This window comes from Corvus moneduloides, chromosome W (assembly GCF_009650955.1).
Source record: "Corvus moneduloides isolate bCorMon1 chromosome W, bCorMon1.pri, whole genome shotgun sequence".
Taxonomy (NCBI): Eukaryota; Metazoa; Chordata; class Aves; order Passeriformes; family Corvidae; genus Corvus; species Corvus moneduloides.
In genome coordinates this window covers 9915424-9941627 of record NC_045510.1, presented here as the reverse complement: position 1 = coordinate 9941627, position 26204 = coordinate 9915424, and the positions used below count along the sequence as shown (strand labels likewise).

At 45.8% G+C, this 26204-nt stretch overlaps 1 protein-coding gene across 1 annotated transcript in view; it reads left to right on the top strand.

Annotated features, from left to right (window-relative positions):
* Window positions 1–2753: 2753 nt before the first annotated feature.
* Window positions 2754–26204, top strand: part of LOC116437428 (5'-AMP-activated protein kinase catalytic subunit alpha-1-like) — a 49397-nt gene continuing 25946 nt past the window's right edge. Inside the window, exon 1 of the mRNA XM_032095081.1 lies at window positions 2754–2892. Coding sequence (XP_031950972.1) covers window positions 2763–2892 — 130 coding nt within the window. The 5' untranslated portion in view covers window positions 2754–2762. The remainder of the gene's footprint in view (window positions 2893–26204) is intronic.

Here is a 26204-nt window from a genome sequence, read left to right as displayed (position 1 = left end):
ATTTACAACAAAGCTGTTAAATTAAAAATACATTTTGTACATATTGCACATCTATGTATTCACAGGGCTCAGGAGTGCATCTAAAATGTGTTTTTTGATTATATATCGAGAAACAAATGTAAGAAGAAGTAATCATAAATGTCTTTTTGTTACTCTCAGAGTGAGAATAACCCCTCAGAGCGAGAATAACCCCTCAGAGCATCTTAAAATAGGTCAGCAAGGCACTAAGGGCTTTTTGAACAATAGTACAGTTGGATAGCAGGTGTTCTGACTATGGGTGGGAATGAAAGTCTTTGCTTTGCAAAGTCTTATATGATGTTCTTTGTGTAACATGGGACTTTTGTTTTGAGCAGCCTGTGTTGCATTAAGAGTAAGAAATTTGGCAGAAAATAACTCCCCTTGTGTTCTAGCTGGTCAAAGAGATCAGAGGGGCTGGGTGCGGCTGGGCTTAATTTCTGATTAGAACCAATTTGGTTCTATAGGTCTGGTCCTGTTCAATAGGAACTTCCACGAGCACAGATTTATAAATAGTGCAGTTTACCAGTCTGATGCTATAGGTCTGGTTGCATTCAATAAGAACCTTGTGATCGATCACAGATCCACAAATAGTGTGGTTTATTGAAGCAACAGAAATACAGATTTGGAATAATAATATTGTGTTAACCTGAGTAATAATAATAATTGTACACAAAATCTTATCAAGGAAGTGCCCCTGCTTGGGAAGAGGGAGGGGAGAGGAGAGTAGCCCATCGACTGTCCCCAAAGTCTTTTTGGGTTTTCCTCACTAAGTGAAATTTCTACCCTCCTTATATACAGCCCTATCTTATCTTCCTACTATGTAACGTATAGCATGATCTAAACTGAGAGTTGAGTAGTATTGTCATATATATGGTACCATGTACTTAATTAAGGTTATTAGCATATGCAGGGATGTGCATTTTAATATTTTAATGACCCTTAACCAGGCAAAAGTTACTTTTTTGGCCATGGTGTCAAGTTCTAGTCATATGACTTTTTTCTGTCCTGTGCTGTTTGTTGGAGCCAAAACAGGAGCATCCTATCTCCACAGGAGCTTCTTCAGCCAATTCATCCTTTCTTGATGTAAGCTATGCAGATCTCCATCCACAAAGACAACATAGAGGGAATGCAGTGTGGGCTGTAGATAATAAGTCTTAGCCCTTGCCTGGATTCTTGGTCATCATCCCACAGCCTGTTATGCTGACCCACAAACATGATATAATACTGAAAAGGCAAGTGCTTAGCTATTTGCTGCTGCTGTCTGTTAGCTCTTCAGCCTGAATTATATTATGCTGTACCACACTGCTGAAAAATGAGCATTTATATAATATACAACATATCAAGGTACTAGTGATTGAAACTTGCAATAGCTTGCAGTCACTTTGAAAACTTAAAAACTTCATTTCAGGGGGAGTTTTACCTATACCAAGAATGAATTTTAGTAACAGACTTTGACACCTGGTGCATTTTCATCTCCTTTAAAATTCTTGGTGAGGGGCAGGAGATCAGTTCATTTGGGTTATGTTAAACCTATTCAAAAGAGCTTAGGTAGCTCACTATTACATGCCAGTCATTGTTGGACTAAAAGCTTTACTAGATATAGATTCTGAAGTGCTTCAGTTCTTTGTAGTGTTTTCTTAAATGTTGAAAGCTTGACTGCCTCGATGATTTTTCAGTATATAAATGATCTTTTGTTGAGATCTTGTTATAATAATCTTAACTTTTTTTCATACCATATTTCTTATTAAATATTTCATATTTTTTCTTCCATAGTAATGAACAGATGGGTTTAAATTTTTTGTCCCATTAGGTTAGGGGGATGCTTTAATATATAAAGACTTTTTAGGGATCAGAATTTGTTTTCCAACTTTCTGTTAAATTCATGACTGTAACAAGTAATACTGAATGTTCTCTGAATCATATTTAAGACTATTACTAAAAAAAAAAATGTGTTTTTAACCATATGCAACACATTGCATTATTAGTGCCTGATACCCTGTCTGCATGTGGGTGTTCAGCTGCCACCCCAGCAAGAGCTGCTGCATGCTCACCACAGGCAGGCCTTGCAGTATGCAGCAGCACATTGCACGGCACCCCGTGGCTGTGACAATGCAGACAGCCTAGCAATCTCATTGTGCTATCACAATTTCTCAATTAAGAGTATGCCTATGTTCGACACATCTCCTCACTTTAGCATCAGGAAGGACAACCCCTACAGTGGGGAGCGCTTAGCCCTAGCTTTCTGCTGCCTGCGGGCACAGGCCTCGCGGACGACTGCGGTGCTAGCTAGCAACACGAGGGAACTTAAGCTTCCAGGCGGTGCCACTTCTGACGCCGGTGGGCCCAGGCCAGCTCCTCGCACCGCGCCAGCGCTAAGGGGAGCCGTCACCGCCACTGAGAAGCGCCCTGCGCCCGCCTTCCCTCCCGGTCCCGAAATCTGTGCGACTCTCCAGTATTTCCCAGGGAAGGTGGCTTAAAAACACCCCGGCCCCCTCACTCCGCCCCACAGTCTTTGGGGGCTGTTCCTCCTATCCCGGCGCCTTGCCCTGCCGGCAGGACCCACCTGCAGAAGCCTCACTCCTCAGGGTGCCACTGAGCCAACCCAGCCCTCCCCCACCGTAGAGCAAGGGTTTGTCCCCGGGGAGGGCAGGAAAGTGATAAGTGCTGAGTTCACTTCCAGATTGGGTTGATGGGTGTTATTTGTTTGCTCCTCCCCCGCTAGTACTGCGGCACGGGCGCGCTCTATGAGCAGGCTCGGCCCTAGGCTCAAGATGGCGGCGGCGGATAAACAGAAGCACGAGCACGGACGGGTGAAGATTGGGCACTATATCCTGGGCGACACACTCGGCGTTGGTACCTTCGGCAAAGTCAAGGGTGAGTGGCAGGGAGTGGGGCTCTCGCCTGCTCCACGGAGTGGCACGGCCCAGTCGGGCTGCAGGGGGTGGTGCGCTGGGCGGATATGTTGGGCTGAGCAACGGAGTCTCCGTTGCCGGCTGAGGGACACGGCCGCCTACGGTCGCCTCACGGTGGCCAGTCCTCTGGGGCTGGAGTCAGGTGACCGTTGAGGCCTGACCGGGGCTGTGGGGCGTTTTGGGGCTGGGCTGCTGCCTTAAGTTCGGGCTTGGTCCCGCTCTGTTTCCTGCTCAGAGTGTTGGGGGTGGATCTGAGTTTCGTCGGGGGCGGTGCCCGGCCGTATCTGCCGGGTGGGTTACCGGGATGTGGCCGCCCTAGCACCGGGGGCCGACGGGGGTGGTGGGAAAGGGGTTGGGGAGAGTGATGTAGTGCTGACGCGTTTTCGGGGCAACCGCGAGAAGGCGTTTCACGGGCTGTTATCTGGAGCCTCGCCCCCAGATGCGGTGGCTACAGGGTGGTGGCCAGGGGCTACATTCTGAATGACGTCGACTGGGTGTGGTGGTGTGGAAATAGCGTCTGATATGCTGTGAACGTCGTTCAGGAAAGGGGAGTTGTATTAGCTAACTTCTCAGGGGTAGGGACTTCTAATGGGAAGTAATCGCAGGAAGAGCAACATTTTTCTCTTCTGTATGTACGGAAATAATTCTTGGAAACTACTTATGCTGCATTTATATAAAACATCATCGGATATGTAATGAAAGTAGGCAGTCTTAATTCTTGAGCTGTCTGTATGTTTTGCTGCACAAATATTAATACTTGATGCCCTTATAAGGAAGACAAGCTGTTTCACTCTACAAGGGGAGAAATAAGCATAAAAAGATGGTCCTGAGATTATTGGATTAACTAGCAACACATCTGGCACAGACCTGGAAAGACTGCTAAAAGCGGTTGACCAATGGTTATCAAAGGGGGATTTTCAGCTCAGACTTAAACATTTTTTCCTAGTAGGGGTGCAGATGCCATGCAGTAAGCTTGAAGCCTTGTAGAAATAAAATAGAAATTAAATTTTCTCTCGATGCCATTCACTACAGGTAAAATAACTCTGCATTATCTTAAACTGTTCCTGTTGTGTTGTTTGTGAGAATTGTTGAAATATTGGGCTATGCAGATTGAAAACATTGTTTTGCGGATGAGTTAGACTAGATTCAGGTTGTATTCTTAAAATAAGCTGGTGGGGTTTTTTATGGTTAACCTAATGGATTGCATGTACCTGATATAACCAGTAAAAAACCTGTTGTATTTAATGTGTTAGCTGTCTTTTACCATGATATCTTTTTTTCAGTGTAGATGTTTCTATTGTATGTTCTTTGCACAAGCTCTTTCAACTATTGGCATGTTCTGAAGAAATTCTTGATGTTTCAACAGTGTTACCATGTTTCATTTCAAATTTGCCTCGTTTTAGTTTAAATTAAAATCTCAGAAGTAGCATTAGATTAGGGGCATCTCTTTGTATGATTGAAAAAAGTGGGCGATGAACATAGATTATCCTCTCTAGAAATTGAAAGTGATGTCATGGACAGCGTTCTGCATAATAGCAGAACCAAATTCTACCCGGAAGTTGCTTGTTAACTTCTGGCATGCTATAGAAAATAGGGATATATTTGACTCTAAGACTATCTAGGAAAGCAGTGGAAGAATATCTTGAGACTAAAGCCTGTTGACTCCTGTTTTTTTTCAAGACTGGCTTATAAAGTGACACCGCCACCCTCAGCCACTGGAGAGCACTGTGTGAGCCAGCACAGACAGGACACAGGAACAACCACAAAATCACAGCTGAAATCCAAAGTGTATTTATTTTCATTATCTCACCAACTGGGAGATCCCCAAAGCAGCACCTGGGCAGAGGCACACAAGCAGGGGTGAAGGCACCACAAAGCTCAGTTCAGGCTGGAGGATCAATGAACCTGTTGTTTTTGAGGTAAAGAAATTCAGCCAAATTAAATTTAATAAAGAAATAGATTTTATTCCGTGGCCGAAGGATCGGTCACACAGAAAGCCACGATCGAGAAAAGCAGCTCCGAGCCCGGGGTCGGAGCTGGGTGAACACGCATAGATCTGATCTCTATCGCACCAGACCTCCCAAGTTCACGAATGCTGCTTCAGCTGGTCCCTTCTTATACAGTTTTTGGGCAGAGTCTGAATTAATTCTATTCTTCTCGTAATTTTAGCATATTCATGAAGTTTTCTTGTCTCGGAGTTGGGCTGCACAAAGCCTTTCCTGGGTCTGATGAATTGTCCATCCTGGGTGATGAGTGGGCCATTTCTGGTGATGGAAGGGCCATCTGTGGTTCTTGGAACAGTTATTTTTAGTTCCCGGAATGTCTGATTCCTTATCAGATGAGATGTAGATATCAGAGTGTGGTGATCAAGTTGTCATGGTGCAAATGTCCCGGTGATAAGATCCAACTCCACCTAGGTGGAATCCTCACTTATTGTGAGAGAACTTCTTTTAGTGTTGTGAAATTTTTCTCTCAGCCAGGCTGGTGGAGGGATTTTGAAACTCTGTCTCTACATGGTCTGATTACATTCCAGTTTTATACATAATAGCACGAATTACATACTTTATTTATAACATTTTCACCTGTTTATCAAGTGTAGTTTACCACTGTGCTTTGGTCTTTCCCCACAGCAGGGCAGGAATCTCGAGCATGTTTGGTAGGGTGCCTCTAAATCTATCACAGGCCTATTTTATCTAAACACAGATGCTCTACTTGTCAAACACACAAGGCTAAACAACAATTTACATGATATATGTATTTTTCTACTCTCCAGCTGCAGGTCATTCAAGTGTGTTTGCAATCCTCATCACCAATCTTCTGTTATTTTCCCACATTCCACTCTCTCACTCAAGGGCCAATTTCCAATGGGGCTGGCAAAGCTGGAGATGACCATTTGGGCTTGTGGGGTGTAGGCCAGGGTAATTTACAGGGGCACATAATAAACACATAGAAAAAGGAATAAACCTATTCCTACAATGATAGAATCATAGAATGGCCTGGGTTGGAAGGGACCTTAAAGATCATCTAGTTCCAGCCCCCTTGCTGTGAACAGAGACACCTTTCACTAGACCAGGTTGCTCCGAGCCCCATCCAACTTGGCCTTGAACACTTCCAGGGATAGGGCATCCACAGCTTCTCTGGGCACCCCATGCCACTGTCTCACCAGCCTCACAGTAAAGATTTTTTTCCCAATATCCTAATATTTCCTAATCTAAACCTACTCTCAGTTTGAAGCCACTCCCCCTTGTTCTGTCACTACATGCCCTTGTAAAAAGTCCCTCTCTATCTTTCTTGCAGGTTCCCTTTAGATTCTGGAAGGCTGCAATTAGATCACCCTGAAGCCTTCTCTTTTCCAGGCTGAACAATCCCAATTCTCTCAGCCTCTCCTCATAGGAGAGGTGCTCCGTCCATCTAATCATCTTGGTGGCCTCCTCTGGACTTGCTCCAACAGGTCCATGTCCTTCCTGTGCTGGGGACCCCAGAGCTGGACGCAGCTCTGCAGGTGGGATCTCACCAGAGAGGGGCAGATTCCCCCCCCCCCGCCCATTGCCCATGCTGCTTTGGATGCAACCCAGGACACAGGAGGTTTCTGGGTTTGCAAGTGCACATGGCCGAGGCATGTCCAGCCTCTCATCCAACAGCACCCCCAAGTCCTTCTCAGCAGAGCTGCTCTCAATCTGTTCATCCCCCAGCCTCAATTGATCCTTGGGGTTTCCCCAACCCAGGTGCAGCACCAGCACTTGGTCTTGTTAAGCCTCATGAGATTCCCATGGGCCACTTCTCAAGCTTGTCCTGGTCCTTCTGGATGGCACCCTGTCCTTCAGGTGTGTTTCTGCACCACTCAGCTTGGTGTCATCTGCAAACTTGTTGAGGCTGCACTCAATCCCTTTGTGTCATTAATGAAGATATTAAATAACACTGGTTCCAATATGGACCCCTTAGGGACACCACTTATCACTGATGTCCATCGGGACTCTGAGCCATTGACCACTACCCTCTGGATGCGACCGTCCAACCACTTTCTTATCCATCTAACAGTCCATTCATCGAATCAATCTCTCTCCAATTTTGAGAGAAGGATATTGTGAGGGACCATGTCAAAGGCTTTACAGAAGTCCAGATAAATGACATCTGCAATCCTTCCCTTGTCCACTGGTGTAGTCACACCATCAGAGAAGGCCACTAGGTTGGTCACAATAATGCTTTTAATCAGGTGTCCCACTCATCCTGCCAGGGAATTAAACCACTCCGCTAGCTAGGCACCACCAGTAGATTGTTTCATTTGATGCATTAAATCCTGGAGACATTGAATGTTGTCCTCTATGCTGGCTGATTCATCAGTTACATTGAAGTGACACATGCCTTCAAAATTGGAGAAGTGTTTATGGTGTCAAAGAAGGAGACAGTCCACCACCAGCTGATTTTGTAATGTTCCTTGGCGTACAGCTGTTACCTACTTGGAAAGAATAACAATGAGGAATATGGATATCAAGAGCACTTGCATAGTATAATTCTGTAATACAACTACTGGGATTGGCATGCCAATAAAATATGTTTTCAAGAGATCTGCAGCTGTTAATCCTCCCTCAATACAAAAGGCAGACAAGTTAGTTACAGTAGAGGCCAACCAAATCCAAGTATTTACATGTTAATCTCAAGTACATATATCCAGGACAAGTGCTTGTAGTACAAGACTATAAAGCATGATGAGCCAACCTGTGATAAGGGAGTAAAACAGGAATGTAATTTCCGTCCAGTAATACATATGCCATTACTCCAGCTCCTTCAGCTACTATTGCTCTGAGTTTGATAACCTGATATGGGGTAATTGCCCCCACATATTGAAGAGCTTCAATTTGATGTTGGGTTTGTGACACCAATAACACAGTTCAAATACTGTCTCCTCTAGTTAAGGCACAGTTATTCATCAAAGCTACCCAAAATACAAGAACTTGAGAATCCGATATCAACAGAGGATGTAAAATAAGAGAAGTTGGGGTACAGGTATTCTGAGGGGTTATTCTATGAATCTTCATGTCTAGGCTAATAGTTTGCAGTCCCTCCATGCAATCTACTAGTGTAAACAATCCCCTTTGTCCTCTAGGTAATAATTTGGGAGAGATACCATCTGGAAGAAATTCAGTCTTTGCCATGTTTGTATGATCATAGGCTGTTTGATTATGAATACTCCAGCTGTTTAACAAGAAAGCCTGCTTTAGTAAGATGTGAACACCACTGTTATAAAGTTTTACTACTGGTTAGCTTTTTAAAATTGTTTCTTCACCATTCCATTCGTTCTTTCAATCATTCTTTGCATTTGGTGAGGCAGTCCATACTGAAGAATGAGTTGTTCTAGTGCTTTAATTCTGTTATGTTGATTAGCATATTCGGTGGTTTAGCAAAAAATTGTCCTGATGCTGTATCCACAGCAGAGAATACATATCACCACCCTCTTGACAGGGGCAGGGAGCAAATGTAATTGACCTGCCATGTATTCAAGGCCCACTGACCCTATTTTATCTTTGCCCATGGCCTATATAATGTCCTTAAATGTAGCTGAGTACAAACAGTACAATTACATGCACATGGTTATAAATGTGTAATGGCAATGGAACAGAAAGCATTAGCAAGATCTATTGCCGCCTTCCAGGGTTGTAAATTTTTGCTCGTTTTTTTTTTTTATGAGGGTAACCATGTCTGGCAGTGTAACTGCAAGGGGGGGAGGGTGACTTTATTCAATTCTCTATAATCTACAGTCATTCTCCAAGTGACATCTGTTTTTTTAGCAGACTGCCAAATAGGATTGTTAAAAGCAGTCATGGTTTCCTTAACAATTCCCACTTGTTGAAATGCCTGAATGGTTGGAGTACTTTTCTCTTTTCCCAAGTGTCTTGGGGTGACTTTATGATGTGTATCCCATATCACAGCCCTATGCCCAGAAATTAATTTTTGTGCCTTTCTATGCTTTTAAACTAAGCCTGAGAGGGGAAGGAAAAACTGAGCAAAACTTTTTCAAAGCAGTTTGCAGCTTGTTCAAGGTCACACAGAGATAGCGATTTTTTTTTTTTCCCAGCTGTGGCAGGGGAGCGAGGAAGCACCCGGCTTGCTGCTGCCCGGTCAGCTTTTGGCCAGTTTCAGCTTCTTTTTCTCCGAAGGGAGACTGAGAGTTGAGCTTTTTTTTTTCCCTTCCCTGGAATTTCAGATTTTCTCCCTTTTCTGCTGGACTGCTTCAATATTAGAACACATCTGGAGGACTTTGCACTGAGCGCAGAGGGCCTGGCCCTGGGCCAAGCCCCAGCTCCGAGGAGACCAAAGGGAGGACTCGAACACTTTCCCAGGTTTTTTTTCTCCACAGCGAGAGATTTTATTACTTTAGCATTATTTTCCTTTTCCTGTGTGTTTGTTAAATAAATAGTTTTCATCTCTTTCACTTTCCTTCGAGAAAAATTTATTTTTTCCTGAACCTGGTGGGGGAGGGGTGGTTCTGATCTGCCTTCTCTCAGAGGATATATTTCTACATTTGGCCAAACCAGCACACCAAGGAATATGATATTGTTTTGCAGTTACAACCTTGGCAGGCACAGGCAGCACAACAGGATCCCACTTTGCCAATCCACCCAAGACTCTTATAAATTCCAGTTGCGAAGTCCTGAAGCCGAAGCGACTGTTTAAAGTTTCAACTGTTTTTCCTGCCAACGTATCAATACCCACAATAGATTTTTTTTTTTTTTACTGGGGCAGTTAACACAGTTGTGGTAAATGGAATGGCTTTTCCTATTGTTAAGGTAACCGTAGCTCAGAGGGCCGGGGTTAGATTCCCCTAAATCCACAGATCTGCGATGCAGCTTCTTTATTAGTAGTATCATTATGTAATACAGTAACATCAGCTACAGTATTCACCAGAGCTAACACATGTAAAATCTCCCCAGACCACCACTTTATAGTTAAAGGAACATTGGGGCATTGGTTCCCCCTCACAGTAAGAGACTACAGTGGTGACAATTTTGGGGGACCTGCCAAACCTTAATTTCTGCCATTTGGGCATTTTCCAGGTAGTGCTTTGCCTTGAGATGGCAGTTGGGGGTGGGGCTGGCATGATTGGCTTTTTTGCATAGGTACTCACTTTTGCTGTTGGTGGAACATTTCTGATGTCATAATCCCATTTATTTCTTGGCTTGGTGGGGGTACCTTTTTATGAACAGGTTTCTCTGACTCAAAGACAGGTTTGTTGCTTTCTATGCAAATTAGTTCTCAAATGCAGTCTGTTTTTTCAGACCTTTCTGGAAATGGGTCAGAGGCTTCAGGGGTCTTGGGTGGTCTTGGTCCCCCCTACAGTCCATGCCCACTACTCACCCTCATTTCTGTGCTTGTGATGTGCTGTGTTGTGCTTATCTCCAGGAACTACAAGAATGTTTGTCTTGGAATAGTGCTGCCCTACCTCTGCATGGCCCCTTCTCCAGCTACATCCTGTTCCTTTCCTTTCCACAAATTACCAACAGTCCTTGGTTGGCTCCACCACCATCTGGCTATTGGTGTTTGAGACATACACATTAGCCCCTTATCTTCTGGGATTCTACACCTTGTCTGGATTGAATCCTGTAATCACTGCACAAGACATGACTGTTATCAGGATCCTCCCAGGCACAGCAGAGTAAGGGGATGAGCAGCACAGCACTACAGCAGCAATTAAAGCAAAAAGTGGTCACTAACAAGCACTAGACTAATAGGCAAGTGAACCCCACGGCAAGCACAGGAGCCTGCCCGTTATAAGCTAAACTGCAATAACAGCTACAAATTCGATCTAGCACATCCCCAAAAAACCTGTTGTTATCTCAAACCCCTCGTGCCCTACATTGGATGTCAAAAAAGGACTGTTGTGGTGGAGCTACTGTTATAATTTTAACATGTTCTCGAATGTCACTCCTTTTAATTTCATCAAATAAAATTAGCTTGAAGGGCTAATAATCTGCCTTATTGAGACACTTAAACCCCAAACTTGCCAGTTTTATTATTGCTCTATTGCCATAATACCCCTCTGTCTACCTTACTTGGTTTAAGTTGGGTTTTCTTTTAGGCTGCTTTGTAGTTATTGATTGTGTGAAGAGTACACACATACATGTATGAACATCACTTTTTAAGAGTAGTGGGAGAAATCACCTTGTGGTAAAATGCAGCATTGTTCTGCATACTGACTTGCCTGCCATAAGTGGTCTGGGAATTTATTTAGGAACTGAAAGCAAGTGTTAGTGTTCATGGACTAATGCTCTGTTTCTGTAAACAAATTGTTTGTGTTATCTTGTCCCTAGATAATGTGCTATGTTGTTTTCTTCTTGCTCGAGCTGTACTTCATAAAAAGGGCATATTTTATCTGTGATGCACTAGTTTTCTTCTTGAGCACACATTCATTTAATACCATATCTGTGATTGTTTTCCTGTAATCTTCAGCATCTTCCTTTACTGGTGATTGATATGGTTTCATCAATTAACAATAAAAGGATAAACTAACAATTTAAATTTTTTTTTATTTAGTTAGGATTTTTCTTGAGAGCTCATGTAATGTAGCATATAGTTTCTTGAAAGTGGGTCTTTAGTTTTAACAGTGGTGGCAGCCCCAAAAGATGAGTTGGAAAATGAGTGCTTAATAATTCTTAAAGGGCTCCTGCTGTCAAGATAGCTGTCAGTTGAATTCACTCTGCTATTTACCCTTTTACCCTCCCACATAACTGGGAAAACATCACATCAGTACCAGTTTAGCTGTTCATCTGGCTGTACTAGCCTGAGTTTACTACTGACAGGCTTAGCTCATTTGACTGTGCCTCAGATGGGCAGTCATGGAGAAGAAAGCTGTTTCTAGCCAATAACCAGGCAATGCTAAAACACCATAGAAGTAAAAAGCTGTGGCATAAAAGAGTACTGAACCAAAATCAGTTATGTGTTAAAAAAAAAAGCTGATGATTCCTGCTGCAGGCAAATGCAAATTTACAGATTTTTTTTTTTTAATAGTTAGACTTTCAGTGATTTGTACTGAGAAAATGAGGACACAAATTAACTTTGTAAATATTCAGTATTTGTTTGAGGCTGTAGGTTCAAACCCCTGGTTTGTATTGTCTGAAAAACTGGTGTAAATTGGTGTCTTGGGGTGACTTTATGATGTGTATCACATGTTGCTGCCCTATGCCCAGAAATTAACTTTGTGCCTTTCTATGCCTCGAAACTGAGCCTGAGAGGGGGAAAGAAAAAACTGAGCAAAACTTTTTCAAAGCAGTTTGCAGCTTGTTCAAGGTCACACAGAGATAGCGTTTTTTTTTTTTTTTTCCAGCTGTGGCAGGGGAGGGAGAAGGCACCCGGCTTGCTGTTTTCCAGTCAGCTTTTGGCCAATGGATCAGCTTCTTTTTCTCTGGAGAGAGACTGAGAGTTGAATTTTTTTTTCCCTTCCCTGGAATTTCAGATTTTCTCCCTTTTCTGCTGGACTGCTTCAATGTTAGAACACATCAGGAGGACTTTGCACCGAGCACAGAGGGCCTGGCCCTGGGCCAAGCCCCAGCTCCGAGGAGACCAAAGGGAGGACTCTTAACACTTTCCCAGGTTTTTTTTCTCCACCGTGAGAGATTTTATTATTTAGCATTATTTTCCTTTTCCCATGTGTTTGGTAGATAAATAGTTTTATCTCCTTCACTTTCCTTCGAGGAAAATTTATTTTTTCCTGAACCTGGTGGGAGAGGGGTGGTTGTGCCTTCTCTCAGAGGATATATTTCGAAATTTGGCCAAACCAGTACAAATTTAGTGGTGCTCAACTGCATGGCTCGAAGGAAAGTGAAAAAACCTGTAGTAATTACATTTTGGCTTGAATTTACTTATTCTGTGTTGGGGTAAAGTAGTCACCATGCTGGTTGATTTCATAATGTCTCTCTGCCTTGATGTACTCATGTCTTTCTGGTCCTTAGGCTTCATTGAGGTACTAGTGCTTTTTTGGTCCCGAGGGTTGTTTGCCTATCCACAACTTGCTCCAATCTTGTCCCTGATATGTAAATTTTACAGAGAAGGGAGATGAATCAGGATTTCTATCTTCCTGTGCTCGGTGATAATGATTTATAAGAAGTTAACAGAGGTACAGGCAGCTGTTCAAAGTGTGTATGATAAGTGGTTTCTCCATCCTAACCCCAGTCCTAGCTTCAGTAGCCTGTTTTGGGAATTTATTAGTAATTGCACCCAGATTGTTAGAAGAGGAGGAGACGGGGTTTCCCTTCCCTTTAAATTTGATAGGTTATCTTTTGAGAATGTTCAGTATCCCCTAGATGTTAAAGAGACCACCCTCCTGGTATTTTATCTGGTAATCTTCCCCTTTTTGATTCGCAGCTTGTCTAGAATAAGAGCTCAGATTTCCAGGGTGACTGATGAGACACCTGACCCAGAGGTGGAAAATCCTGAGTGGTGTGGGGAATGGGAGGATATGGGCCAAATCTTGAAGAAATTCTCTGACCCAATGCTTTGCAATTTCCCCCCTGAACAAATTCAGAAATCAGCTGAGGTGTCGAAATATCTGAAAGAGAAATACAATGACAATTCCAATGAGAACAAGCTCCTTGCAATATGTTGGGCCTTGGCATATGCCTATTGCACACTGCAGCAGGTAAAGCTAGAGGGGCAGGAAGATAAATCAGCAAAGCCTGCAGACACCCCAGTCACTCAGACTGCAGATAAACCAGACAGCAAGCCCAAACCAGATGGAGAGTCTAAGCCATTGACAGTGACTCCTGTCAGGAGGAGAAAACACTCAACCAAAACTGGTTGCCCAGAGAAAGATGATGATGCAGGGGAAGGAACCTCAAAGCCATCAACTGACTCAGGCACAGAAACCATTACCGAGTCATTGTCTATAAAGGACCTTCACAGCTTAAGAAAGGACTACACCCGACGGTCTGATGAATCCATAATAAGTTGGATGGTCCGTATTTGGGATGCTGCAGGTGATGATGTGATGCTGGATGGTGCTGAAGCGAGGCATTTGGGATCCTTGTCACGTGATCCAGTGATCGACCAAGCGATGATAAGGGAGGCTGACTCTACCAGTGTCTGGAGACGGGCTTTGACAGGCGTGATTGAAAGATATATGTGTGGAGATGATCTCTACATGCAGCAAACCCAGTGGAAGACCATAGAACAAGGGATCCAGTGCCTGAGAGAACTAGGGGTGGTAGAGGTTGTCTTCACACATGACCCAGGATTGAGGAGTTCAGACCGGGCCAGAGTTAATCCATTCATGTGCTGAAAACTCATACAACTGGTTTGGGCTTGCTGTCTGGTTTATCTGCCGCCTGAGTGACTGGGGTGCCTGCAGGCTTTACTGATTTATCTTCCTGCCTCTCTACCTTTACCTGCTGCAGTGTGCGATAGGCATATGCCAAGGCCCAACATATTGCAAGGAGCTTGTTCTCATTGGAATTGTCATTGCATTTCTCTTTCAGATATTTCGCCACCTCAGCCGGTTTCTGAATTTGGTCAGATGGGAAATCCCAAACTATCGGGTCAGAGAATTTCTTTAGGGTTTGGCCGATGTCCTCCCATTCCCCACACCACTCAGGATTTTCCACCTCTGGGTCAGGTGTCTCATCAGTCACCCTGGAAATCTGAGCTCTTATTCTAGACAAGCTGCGAATCAAAAAGGGGAAGATTACCAGATAAAATACCAGGAGGGTGGTCTCTTTAACATCTAGGGGATACTGAACATTCTCAAAAGATAACCTATCAAATTTAAAGGGAAGGGAAACCCCGTCTCCTCCTCTTCTAACAATCTGGGTGCAATTACTAATAAATTCCCAAAACAGGCTACTGAAGCTAGGACTGGGGTTAGGATGGAGAAACCACTTATCATACACACTTTGAACAGCTGCCTGTACCTCTGTTAACTTCTTATAAATCATTATCACCGAGCACAGGAAGATAGAAATCCTGATTCATCTCCCTTCTCTGTAAAATTTACATATCAGGGACAAGATTGGAGCAAGTTGTGGATAGGCAAACAACCCTCGGGACCAAAAAAGCACTAGTACCTCAATGAAGCCTAAGGACCAGAAAGACATGAGTACATCAAGGCAGAGAGACATTATGAACTCAACCAGCATGGTGACTACTTTACCCCAACACAGAATAAGTAAATTCAAGCCAAAATGTAATTACTACAGGTTTTTTCACTTTCCTTCGAGCCATGCAGTTGGGCACCACTAAATTTGTACCGGTTTGGCCAAATTTCGAAATATATCCTCTGAGAGAAGGCACAACCACCTCTCTCCCACCAGGTTCAGGAAAAAATAAATTTTCCTCGAAGGAAAGTGAAGGAGATAAAACTATTTATTTAACAAACACACAGGAAAGGAAAATAATGCTAAATACTAAAATCTTTCACTGTGGAAGAAAAAACCTGGGAAAGTGTTACAGTCCTCCCTTTGGTCTCCTCGGAGCTGGGGCTTGGCCCAGGGCCAGGCCCTCTGTGCCCAGTGGAAAGTCCTCCCGATGTGCTCTGATGTTACAGCAGTCAAGCAGTCCAGCAGAAAAGGGAGAAAATATGAAATTCCAGGGAAGGAAAAAATTCAACTCTTGTAGAGGGATTCCTTGTGGAATATAGGATACCCCAGGAGGGCTTGGGCATCCCAGGGCTGTTGCAGAAGTATCCCTGACGGGGCCTCAGGCTGAAAACAGGCTTGCAAGGCATCTGTTAGCTGGCAGCCTTGAACAGCCTTGGGAAAAGGTATACACTGGTCAGCTCCCCCGCTGCTTAGAGGCTTTCTCATGGGAAAGGGGCGTGAACTTTGGAAAAAAAGTATAACTTGGTGTAACTGAATAATAAAACTGGAGCACGATGTTCAAATCGTATCGGTGTTCGTATCGTGACTCTGGCTGGATTCCCCTGCTCCCGGGACCCCCCCCCCCCCCCCGCTACACGTGGCGCCTGAACGGCAGGGACCCGGGTGAGTTTTGCTTCAGGCAGGTTCGCTTCAATGCGGTAAGACTCCGGATTTCATCGTATCGGTGCGGCGGAACCAGGGGAACCAGAGCGGGTGGCCCCAAAGCTGCGTAAAGCCGGGGGCCCGGTCTCAAAGCAGAATAGAAAGCCGGAGGATAAGTCCCAAAGCCGAGTAAAGCCGGGGGCTAAACCTCAAAGCTGAGTGGCCAGAGACTGTATCTTTGCGCGGCCGAGCGAATACCCGCAGCACAGAAGCTATGGACTACGAGGCAGGACCTCGACTCCTAGCTAATATTCTCTCTATGAGAGGCGAGATCGTAAAAGACCGAGATCTGAATGCCCTCGTTACGTGGGCCCGGGAACATGGATTATTGAGTTACACTTCGCATTTGTTCTCAACCGAAGCGTGGGGGGAAGTTGGATATAAATTGTGGCTGTCCACGATTGAGGGTGGAAAGGAAGCTAAAGAAGCTAAAGCCCTCGGCTTAACCTGGAGGGCAGTAACTGGCACTCTCGCAGAGATGAACACAGAACAGTGGCTGCGGCTGCCATAGAGGCTTTAGAGTGTAGCAGCTCTGGGAAAGGAACAGACGGGGGTCTTATGGAGCGGCGGCCAGAGACCAGAGCAGAGTCCAGGGTAGCACGGTTCTTCGGGCTGGCTGCGAAAAGACCGATTAAAGGCACAGCAGCACCCGTCTGCTCACTGCGGGAGTTGCTGAATTCAGCAGGGCAGGAAGTTACCCCTCCAACATCTGAGGGAGAAATGGCTGCGAACGCGGAAGCTGAGCCGCCAGACCCAGGGGGCGGGGCACAGGCAGGCCAAGGAGACACAGGCAGGCCAAGGAGACACAGGCAGTCCTGGTGTCCTGCCGAAAGCGGCAGAGCAACGGAGAGGTCCTAAAACCCAGCCAAAAGCGGCAGAGAGTAACCCCCCCCCACCGAACAGCGAGACGTCCGGCAGCAGCGCGGCTTCTGCGGTTTTGTCTCCTGCAAAGCCAAAGCCGGCCGGGGCGGCCCGGAAGCAGCCCCAAAAGAAGGAGAAGTACCAACAAATAATGCAAAAAGTAATCAAAAAGCTTGCTGACTTATCTACACAAAGCATTTTGCAGTCTATCTTTACAGCAGATGTCCTGTGTTCAAATTACTACATCAGCATCGTACAGTTGTTATTAACCCCTTCACAGTTCCTGCTCTGGGAACGAACGTGGACTGCAATGCTGCGGAATGTCCTGCAACAACAGGGACAAGTCATCGCTGCATCACTGCCCAGAGCTGTGTCCAGCAAAGTGGTGCCATGCTACAGGACCCCGAAACAAGAAAGCACAGTCAGCATCAGCTCCTGAAGAAAGTGACGCCACTACTTCAACAGCTGGGACTCTGAGACCTCCGTCCCGAGGAGCCTTGGGAGAGGCTGCAGACGTGGCTGAGTGAAGGAGCTGAGGACTTGCCAGATCCACCACTCTCCGTAGCAGGAGAAATAGTGAGACTCTAGGGCAAATGTAACAGCTGCCCTGGGTGGTTGCTAGTGACTTGTGGTGGATGTCGGGGAAGCCTCTCCAAAGGCAAAACCAAGAAGGAGAGTTGCATAAATTCTTGGGTACAGCACCAGACACAGAGGTAGAGTGAGAAATTGTTTTTTGACTGTCTTGAGACAGGAGCATTAGCGGACATTTTCAATCAGCTGTCCGCCCATTTAGATCAAGTGAAGGCAGTCAATTTGGCTAGCATCTATGTTTTTACCTGGTGTTTCAGCAGCCAAGGCTCACGCTATTTTGCATAAACTTGCTTTCTGGGAGAGGGATAAGTTAAACATAACTTCACAGATGCTGGACGAGCTAAGTGTAGATGTTACTAGTGTTAGACATACAATATTACAAAATCGAGCAGCCATTGATTTTCTACTACTAGCTCACGGCCACGGCTGCAGAGTTCCAGAGTATGTGCTGTATGAATCTTTCTGACCACTCTGTCCCAATTCACAAGCACCTCTCTGACCTCCAGAGGGGCCTACACATCTTTCAGGAGACAGACGACCCTATTGGAGATTGGCTTAAGGGTCTGGGTATCACCAGATGGCTGTGTACCTTGGTAGTAGAAGGCTGCCGATTGCTATTTGTAGTTATATTAGGTTTAATAATACTTGGGTGTATTTTTTTGCCTTAAAGCAGGGCTGCGAAAAATCATCGACCAGACCTGGGTTGCCCAAAAAGAAAACGGGGGATGTGTAGAGGGATTCCTTGTGGAATATAGGATACCCCAGGAGGGCTTGGGCATCCCAGGGCTGTTGCAGAAGTACCCCTGACGGGGCCTCAGGCTGAAAACAGGCTTGCAAGGCACCTGCTAGCCTGCAGCCTTGAACAGCCTTGGGAAAAGGTATACACTGGTCAGCTCCCCTGCTGCTTAGAGGCTTTCTCATGGGAAAGGGGCGTGAACTTTGGAAAAAAGTATAACTTGGTGTAACTGAATAATAAAACTGGAGCACGATGGTCAAATCGTATCGGTGTTCGTATCGTGACTCTGGCTGGATTCCCCTGCTCCCGGGACCCCCCCCGCTACAAACTCTCAGTCTCTCTCCAGAGAAAAAGCAGCTGAACCCCTGACCAAAAAAAAACAACTGTTCTGGGCGCAGCCAGCCGGGTGCTTCCTCCCTCCCCTGCTGCAGCTGAAATAAAAAGTCCCTATCTCTATGTGACCTTGAACAAGCTGCAAACTGCTTTGAAGAAGTTTTGCTTAGGGTTTCCTCCCCCCTCTCAGGCTCAGTTTAAAGGCATAGAAAGGCACAAAATTAATTTCTGGGCATAGGGCAGCGATATGGGATACACATCACAAAGTCACCCCAAGAGAGCAGTGAAGTGGTATGCCACTATTGACACTGCCAATGCATTCTTCTCCATTCCTCTGGCAGCAGAGTGCAGGCCTCAGTTTGCCTTCACCTGGAGGGATGTGCAGTACACCTGGAACCGACTGCCCTAGGGGTGGGAGCACGGTCCCACCATCTGCCATGGACTGATCCAGACTGCACTGGAAAAGGGTGAGGCTCCAGAACATTTGCAGTACATTGATGACATCATTGTGTGTGGGAACACCGCAACAGAAGTGTTTGAGAAAGGAGAGAAAATCATCCAAATTCTCCTGGAAGCTGGTTTCGCCATCGAAGAGCAAGGTCAAAGGACCTGCTCAGGAGATCCAGTTCCTGGGAGTGAAATTGCAGGATGGACGACGTCAGATTCCCACTGAGGTTGTCAATGAGATCACAGCAATGTCTCCACCAACCAACAAGGAGATGCAAGCTTTCCTAGGTGCCATAGGCTTTTGGAGGATGCATATTCCTGAGTACAGCCAGATCGTGAGTCCTCTTTACCTGGTTACCCGCAAGAAGAACGATTTCCATTGGGGCCCTGAACAGCAAAAAGCCTTTGCCCAGATCAAGGAGGAAATCGCTCACACCGTAGCCCTTGGACCAGTCAGGACAGGACCTGAAGTGAAGAATGTGCCCTACTCTGCAGCTGGGAGCCATGGTCTGTCCTGGAACCTTTGGCAGAAGGTGTCTGGTGAGACTCGAGGTCGACCACTGGGATTTTGGAGTCGAAGCTACAGAGGGTCTGAAGCCAACTACACCCCAACAGAGAAGGAAATCTTGGCAGCCTATGAAGGAATTCAAGCCGCCTCAGAGGTAATCGGCACTGAAGCACAACTCTTCCTGGCACCCCGACTACTGGTGCTGGAGTGGATGTTCAAAGCAAAGGTTCCCTCTACCCACCGTGCCACCAATGCTACATGGAGCAAATGGATTGCTCTCATCACACAGCACGCCCGTATCGGGAAACTGAATCGCCCTGGGATTTTGGAAATAATCACAAACTGGCCTGAAGGTGAAAACTTTGGTCTCACTGATGAAGAGGAGTAAGAACAAGTGACATGTGCTGAAGAACCTCTGCCATACAACCAACTGCCATCAGAAGAAACATGGTACGCTCTTTTCACTGATGGTTCTTGTCGCATCGTAGGGATGAAACGAAAGTGGAAAGCAGCTGTATGGAGTCCCACATGACGGGTTGCAGAAGCTACTGAAGGAGAAGGTGGATCAAGCCAACTCGCTGAACTCAAAGCCGTTCAACTAGCCCTGGACATTGCTGAAAGAGAGAAGTGGCCAAAGCTTTACCTCTACACTGATTCATGGATGGTAGCCAATGCTCTATGGGGATGGCTAGAAAAGTGGAAAAAGCTAATTGGCGGCATAGGGGAAAACCAATCTGGGCTGCTGAGGAGTGGAAAGACATCGCTGCCCAAGTAAGAAAGCTGGTTGTGAAAGTCCGTCATGTAGATGCCCATGTCCCCAAGAGTAGGGCTAATGAGGAACACCAAAACAACAAGCAGGTAGATCGGGCTGCAAAGATAGAAGTGTTACAGATAGATTTAGACTGGCAACACAAGTGAGAGTTGTTCCTAGCTCGATGGGCCCTTGATGCCTCAGGCCATCAAGGCAGAGATGCCACCTATAGGTGGGCACGAGACCGAGGGGTGGATCTAACCATGGACAGTATCTCCCAGGTTATCCATGATTGTGAGGCGTGCTGCGATCAAGCAGGCCAAGAGGGTGAAGCCCCTGTGGTATGGTGGGCGATGGTCCAAATATAAGTATGGGGAGGCCTGGCAGATTGATTATATCACACTGCCTCAAACATGCCAAGGCAAGCACTATGTGCTCACAATGGTAGAAGCCACCACTGGATGGCTGGAGACCTACCCTGTCCCTCACACTACTGCCCATAATACCATTCTGGGCCTTGAAAAGCAAGTCCTTTGGAGGCATGGCACCCCTGAGAGAATTGAATCTGACAATGGGACTCATTTTAAGAATAGCCTTATTAATACCTGGGCTAGAGAACATGGCATTGAGTGGGTGTACCATATCCCTTACCATGCACCAGCTGCAGGCAAAGCGGAATGGTGCAATGGATTGTTGAAAACCACCTTGAAGGCACTAGGTGGGGGAACTTTCAAAAACTGGGAGCAGCATCTAGCAAAGGCCACCTGGTTAGTTAACACCGGAGGTTCCACCAATAGAGCTGGTCCAGCCCAATCTGAATCCCTGCATACAGTAGATGGAGATAAGGTCCCAGTAGTGCATTTCAGAGGTCTGTTAGGAAAGACTGTGTGGATAAATTCTGCCTCGAATACAGACAAACCCATCCGTGGGGTTGTCTTTGCTCAGGGACCTGGTTGCACATGGTGGGTAATGCAGAAAGATGGAACAACACGTTGTGTACGACAGGGAGATCTGATTGTTGTGTGAAAACCATCTGTAATGTGAAATGCCTGTGTACCACTGCTTGCTGAGTGTCACTGTTTGTACATAGCTGTGTATATATATATGTATGTATTGATGTGTGTGTGTAGAGTTAGAATATATTAGTTCGGACATTGAGCCAACGATATGGGATAAGGGGTGGAATGTCTTGGGATGACTTTATGATGTGTATCCCATATCGCTGCCCTATGCCCAGAAATTAATTTTGTGCCTTTCTGTGCCTCGAAACTGAGCCTGAGAGGGGGAAGGAAAAAACTGAGCAAAACATTTTCAAAGCAGTTTGCAGCTTGTTCAAGGTCACACAGAGATAGCGGTTTTTTTTTCCAGCTGCGGCCGGGGAGGGAGGAGGCACCTGTCTTGCTGTTTTCCAGTCAGCTTTTGGCCAATGGTTCAGTTTCTTTTTCTCCAGAGAGAGACTGAGAGTTGAATTTTTTTTTTCCCTTCCCTGGAATTTCAGATTTTCTCCCTTTTCTGCTGAACTGCTTCAATATCAGAACACATCAGGAGGACTTTGCACTGAGCGCAGAGGGCCTGGCCCTGGGCCAAGCCCCAGCTCCAAGGAGACCAAAGGGAGGACTCTAACACTTTCACAGGTTTTTCCTCCACAGTGAGAGATTTTATTATTTAGCATTATTTTCCTTTTCCCATGTGTTTGTTAAATAAATAGTTTTATCTCCTTCACCTTCCTTCGAGAAAAATTTATTTTTCCCGAACCTGGTGGGGGAGGTGTGGTTGTGCCTTCTCTCAGAGGATATATTTCTAAATTTGGCCAAACCGGAACAATTGGTCTTCCTGATTAAGGCAGTGATAAGAGATCTGAGAATGGATAATGAAGATCAGTTTGCTATCTAATATTGTGCAGCAATATGCCTTTGCACAGCATTGACTCTTTTTTTTTATATTTATGAAAACATTTAGCTCATATTTCTGGCTACCTTCCTCTGAGGTTGAGTTGGCTATTTGGCATATGACAGAAATGCCTCATTAAACACAGCATATGCTTGTTCAGCATTTTTTCTATAGCCTTCATGACTAGTACCTGCATTTCATAAGAATATTGTATTTACTCTGAATGGCCTTGTGATCTGTTTTCTTCTCCAGTTGAAGGTCAGGTGAACTAAGTTTAGACACTGTTGCTCCTGCACTTGAACAGTTCAAACGAGTCATTGCTGCTTTGAGACTGTCTTGGAAATCTTCATGTTATGCATAGCCATGGTGAAGCATGAAGGCAATTGGCATTATCAAAGAATAAAGAAATAGAAGGAAATCTTAGGTCTGTAAAGGGAACTTTTTGCAGTGATTCTTTTGAAGGACTGATAGCTCATTGAGGCTTAGGGTGACTAATATAAATATATTTTGATTGCTTCTTATTGGTGAGCCTTCTTAGGTAACTTGTCAAGTCTTGGTTTGAGACAAATTGGGAGGAAATGTCTGAAATGAACATCTCCTCTAATGGAAGGCAGGTTTCAGCAGCCCCTCCCCCACAGGTTCGGAAAGAAATTCCTTGGAGGAAAGTGAAAAAAAGCTGTTTATTTAACAAGCAGGGTGCACGCAGGCATGAGAGGAAAAAAAAAAAATGAATAATGTTAGCTAATAAACCTTCTCGTTGTGGAGAAAACCTAGTAGATCCAGAGTCCTTTCTGTAGGTGTGGCTCTGCTCTCTCCAGAGCTGGGGTGTGGCGTGGGCCCCTCCGGGCCATGGTGTGGGGCCTCCTGGTGATGGTATTCTGGACCGGAGCAAAGCTGAACAGTCCCAGGAGTAAAAGAAGAAAAAGCCACAGTCCCAGGAAAACTTCCTTGCCTCAGCTAGCAGGCTAGCTAAAAAGCAAAGAATTTTAACGCTCCGTCTCTCTCCTGAGAAACAGAGCTGAGAGCTGGCTAAAAGCAGGAAGATGCTCCCTTGGCTCTGCTTTTGGGAGGGCCCAAGTGCTGGAGAGCTAGCCAGAGTAACGACACATGCACCGATACAATTTGAACATTGTTCTCCGCTTTATTGTTTACCTATACAAGCTTATATCTACTTTTGCAAAGATTCACGCCCAGTCCCTCTAGACGACCTCTAATCAGCGGGGGAGCCGACCAGTGTATTGCTTTGCCAAGGACTTTCAGGGCTGCCTGCAGCCAGGTGCTTTCCAGGCCTGCCTGCAGCCAGGGTCCAGTTCAGGGGTTTTTCCTCAGCAACCCTGGGTTGTCCAATCTTTCCAGGGGTATCATATGCCCTTGTTCCACGAGGAATCCCTCTACACTCTGCAGCGGTGAGAATGCGGGGGAGTGTGTGTCCATCCTTGAACACAAACCATGCTGAAGAATTTACTCCACTTCTCCCTCCCCTCTCCTGGACCCAGCTTAAAGCTACAGGATTCATGTCTGGCCAATAAGCAGGCAGTAAGGGATACAGGATCATAAAGTCACCCCAAGACATTCCCCCCCTTATCCCATATCATCGGCTTAATGCCCAAAATAATATATCCTAACTCTACACACACACATTTATACATATGTATATACATATATACAGCTATGTACAAATAGTGACAGTGACATTCAGCAAGCAGTGATATATAGGCATTCCAACATTACATGTGGTTCTTACCCAACATCAAATCTCCCTGCGGTACATAACATGTTGTTCCATCTCTGTGCATTACCCACTATGTGCAACCAGGTCCCTGAGCAAAGACAACCCCACGGATGGGTTTGTCTGTATTCAAGGCAGAATTAACCCAAACAGTCTTTCCTAACAGACCTCTGACATGTACTACTGGGAGCTTGTCTCTGTCTACTGTATGCAGGGGTTCAGATTGGAACCTCAGGTGTTAACTAACCAGGTGGCCTTTGCTAGATGCTGTTCCCAATTTTTGAAAGTTCCCCCACCTAGTGCCTTCAAGGTGGTTTTCAACATTCCATTGCACCGCTCCACTTTGCCTGCAGCTGGTGCATGGTAAGGGATATGGTACACCCACACAGAGCCATGTTCCCTAGCCCAGGTGTTAATAAGGCTGTTCTTGAAATGAGTCCCATTGTCAGACTCCATTCTCTCAGGGGTACCATGCCTCCAAAGGATTTGCTTTTCGAGACCCAAGATGGTGTTACGGGCTGTAGCGTGAGGGACAGGGTAGGTCTCCAGCCATCCAGTGGTGGCTTCTACCATTGTGAGCACATAGTGCTTGCCTTGGCATGTTTGAGGCAGTGTGATATAATCAATCTGCCAGGCCTCCCCATACTTATATTTGGACCATCGCCCACCGTACCACAGGGGCTTCACCCTCTTGGCCTGCTTGATCGCAGCACGCCTCACAATCATGGATAACCTGGGAGATACTATCCATGGTTAGATCCACCCCTCGATCTCGTGCCTACCTATAAATGGCATCTCTGCCTTGATGGCCTGAGGCATCAAGGGCCCATCGAGCTAGGAACAACTCTCACTTGTGTTGCCAGTCTAAATCTATCTGTAACACTTCTATCTTTGCAGCCCGATCTACCTGCTTGTTGTTTTGGTGTTCCTCATTAGCCCTACTCTTGGGGACATGGGCATCTACATGGCGGACCTTCACAGGTAGCTTTTCTACCCAGGCAGCGTTGCCTTTCCACTCTTCAGCAGCCCAGATTGGTTTTCCCCTATGTTGCCAATTAGCCTTTTTCCACTTTTCCAGGCAACCCCATAGAGCATTGGCTACCATCCATGAATCAGTGTAGAGGAAGAGCTTTGGCCACTTCTCTCAGCAATGTTCAGGGTGAGCTGAACGGCTTTGAGTTCAGCGAGTTGGCTTCATCCACCTTCTCCTTCAGTAGCTTCTGCAACCCGTCATGTGGGGCTCCATACGGCTGCTTTCCACTTTTTCATCCCTATGATGCGATGGGAACTGTCAGTGAAAAGAGTGTAGCATGTTTCTTCTGATGGCAGTTGGTTGTATGGTGGAGGTTCTTCAGCACGTGTCACTTGTTCTTGCTCCTCTTCGTCAGTGAGACCAAAGTTTTCACCTTCAGGCCAATTTGTGATTATTTCCAAAATCCCAGGGCGATTCAGTTTCCCGATACGGGCGCGCTGTGTGATGAGAGCAATCCATTTTCTCCATGTAGCATCGGTGGCGTGGTGGTTAGAGGGAACTTTTGCTTTGAACATCCACCCCAGCACCAGTAGTCGGGGTGCCAGGAAGAGTTGTGCTTCAGTGCCTATTACCTCTGAGGTGGCTTGGACTCCTTCATAGGTTGCCAAGATTTCCTTCTCTGTTGGGGTGTAGTTGCCTTTGGACTATCTGTAGCTTTGACTCCAAAATCCCAGTGGTCAGCCTCGAGTCTCACCAGACACCTTCTGCCAAAGGCTCCAGGACAGACCATGGCTCCCAGCTGCAGAGTAGAGCACATTCTTCACTTCTGGTCCTGTCCTGACTTGGGCCAACGGCTACGGCGTGAGCGATTTCCTCCTTGATCTGGGCAAAGGCTTGTTGCTTTTCAGGGCCCCAATGGAAATCGTTCTTCCTTTGGGTAACAAGGTAGAGAGGGCTCACGATCTGGCTGTACTCAGGAATATGCATCCTCCAAAAGCCTATGGCACCTAGGAAAGCTTGCATCTCCTTCTTGTTGGTTGGTGGAGACATTGCTGTGATCTTGTTGATGACCTTGGTGGGAATCTGACATGGTCTGTCTTGCCATTTCACTCCCTGGAACTGGATCTCTTGAGTAGGTCCCTTGACTTTGCTCTTCTTGATGGCAAAACCAGCTTCCAGGAGAATTTGGATGATTTTCTCTCCTTTCTCAAATATTTCTGTTGTGGTGTTCCCCCACACAATGATGTCATCAATGTACTGCAGATGTTCTGGAGCCTCACCTTTTTCTAGTGCAGTCTGGATCACTCCATGGCAAATGGTGGGACTATGCTTCCACCCATGGGGCAGCTGATTCCAGGTGTACTGCACACCCCTCCAGGTGAAGGCAAACTGAGGCCTGCACTCTGCTGCCAGAGGAATGGAGAAAATTGCATTAGCAATGTGCATAGTGC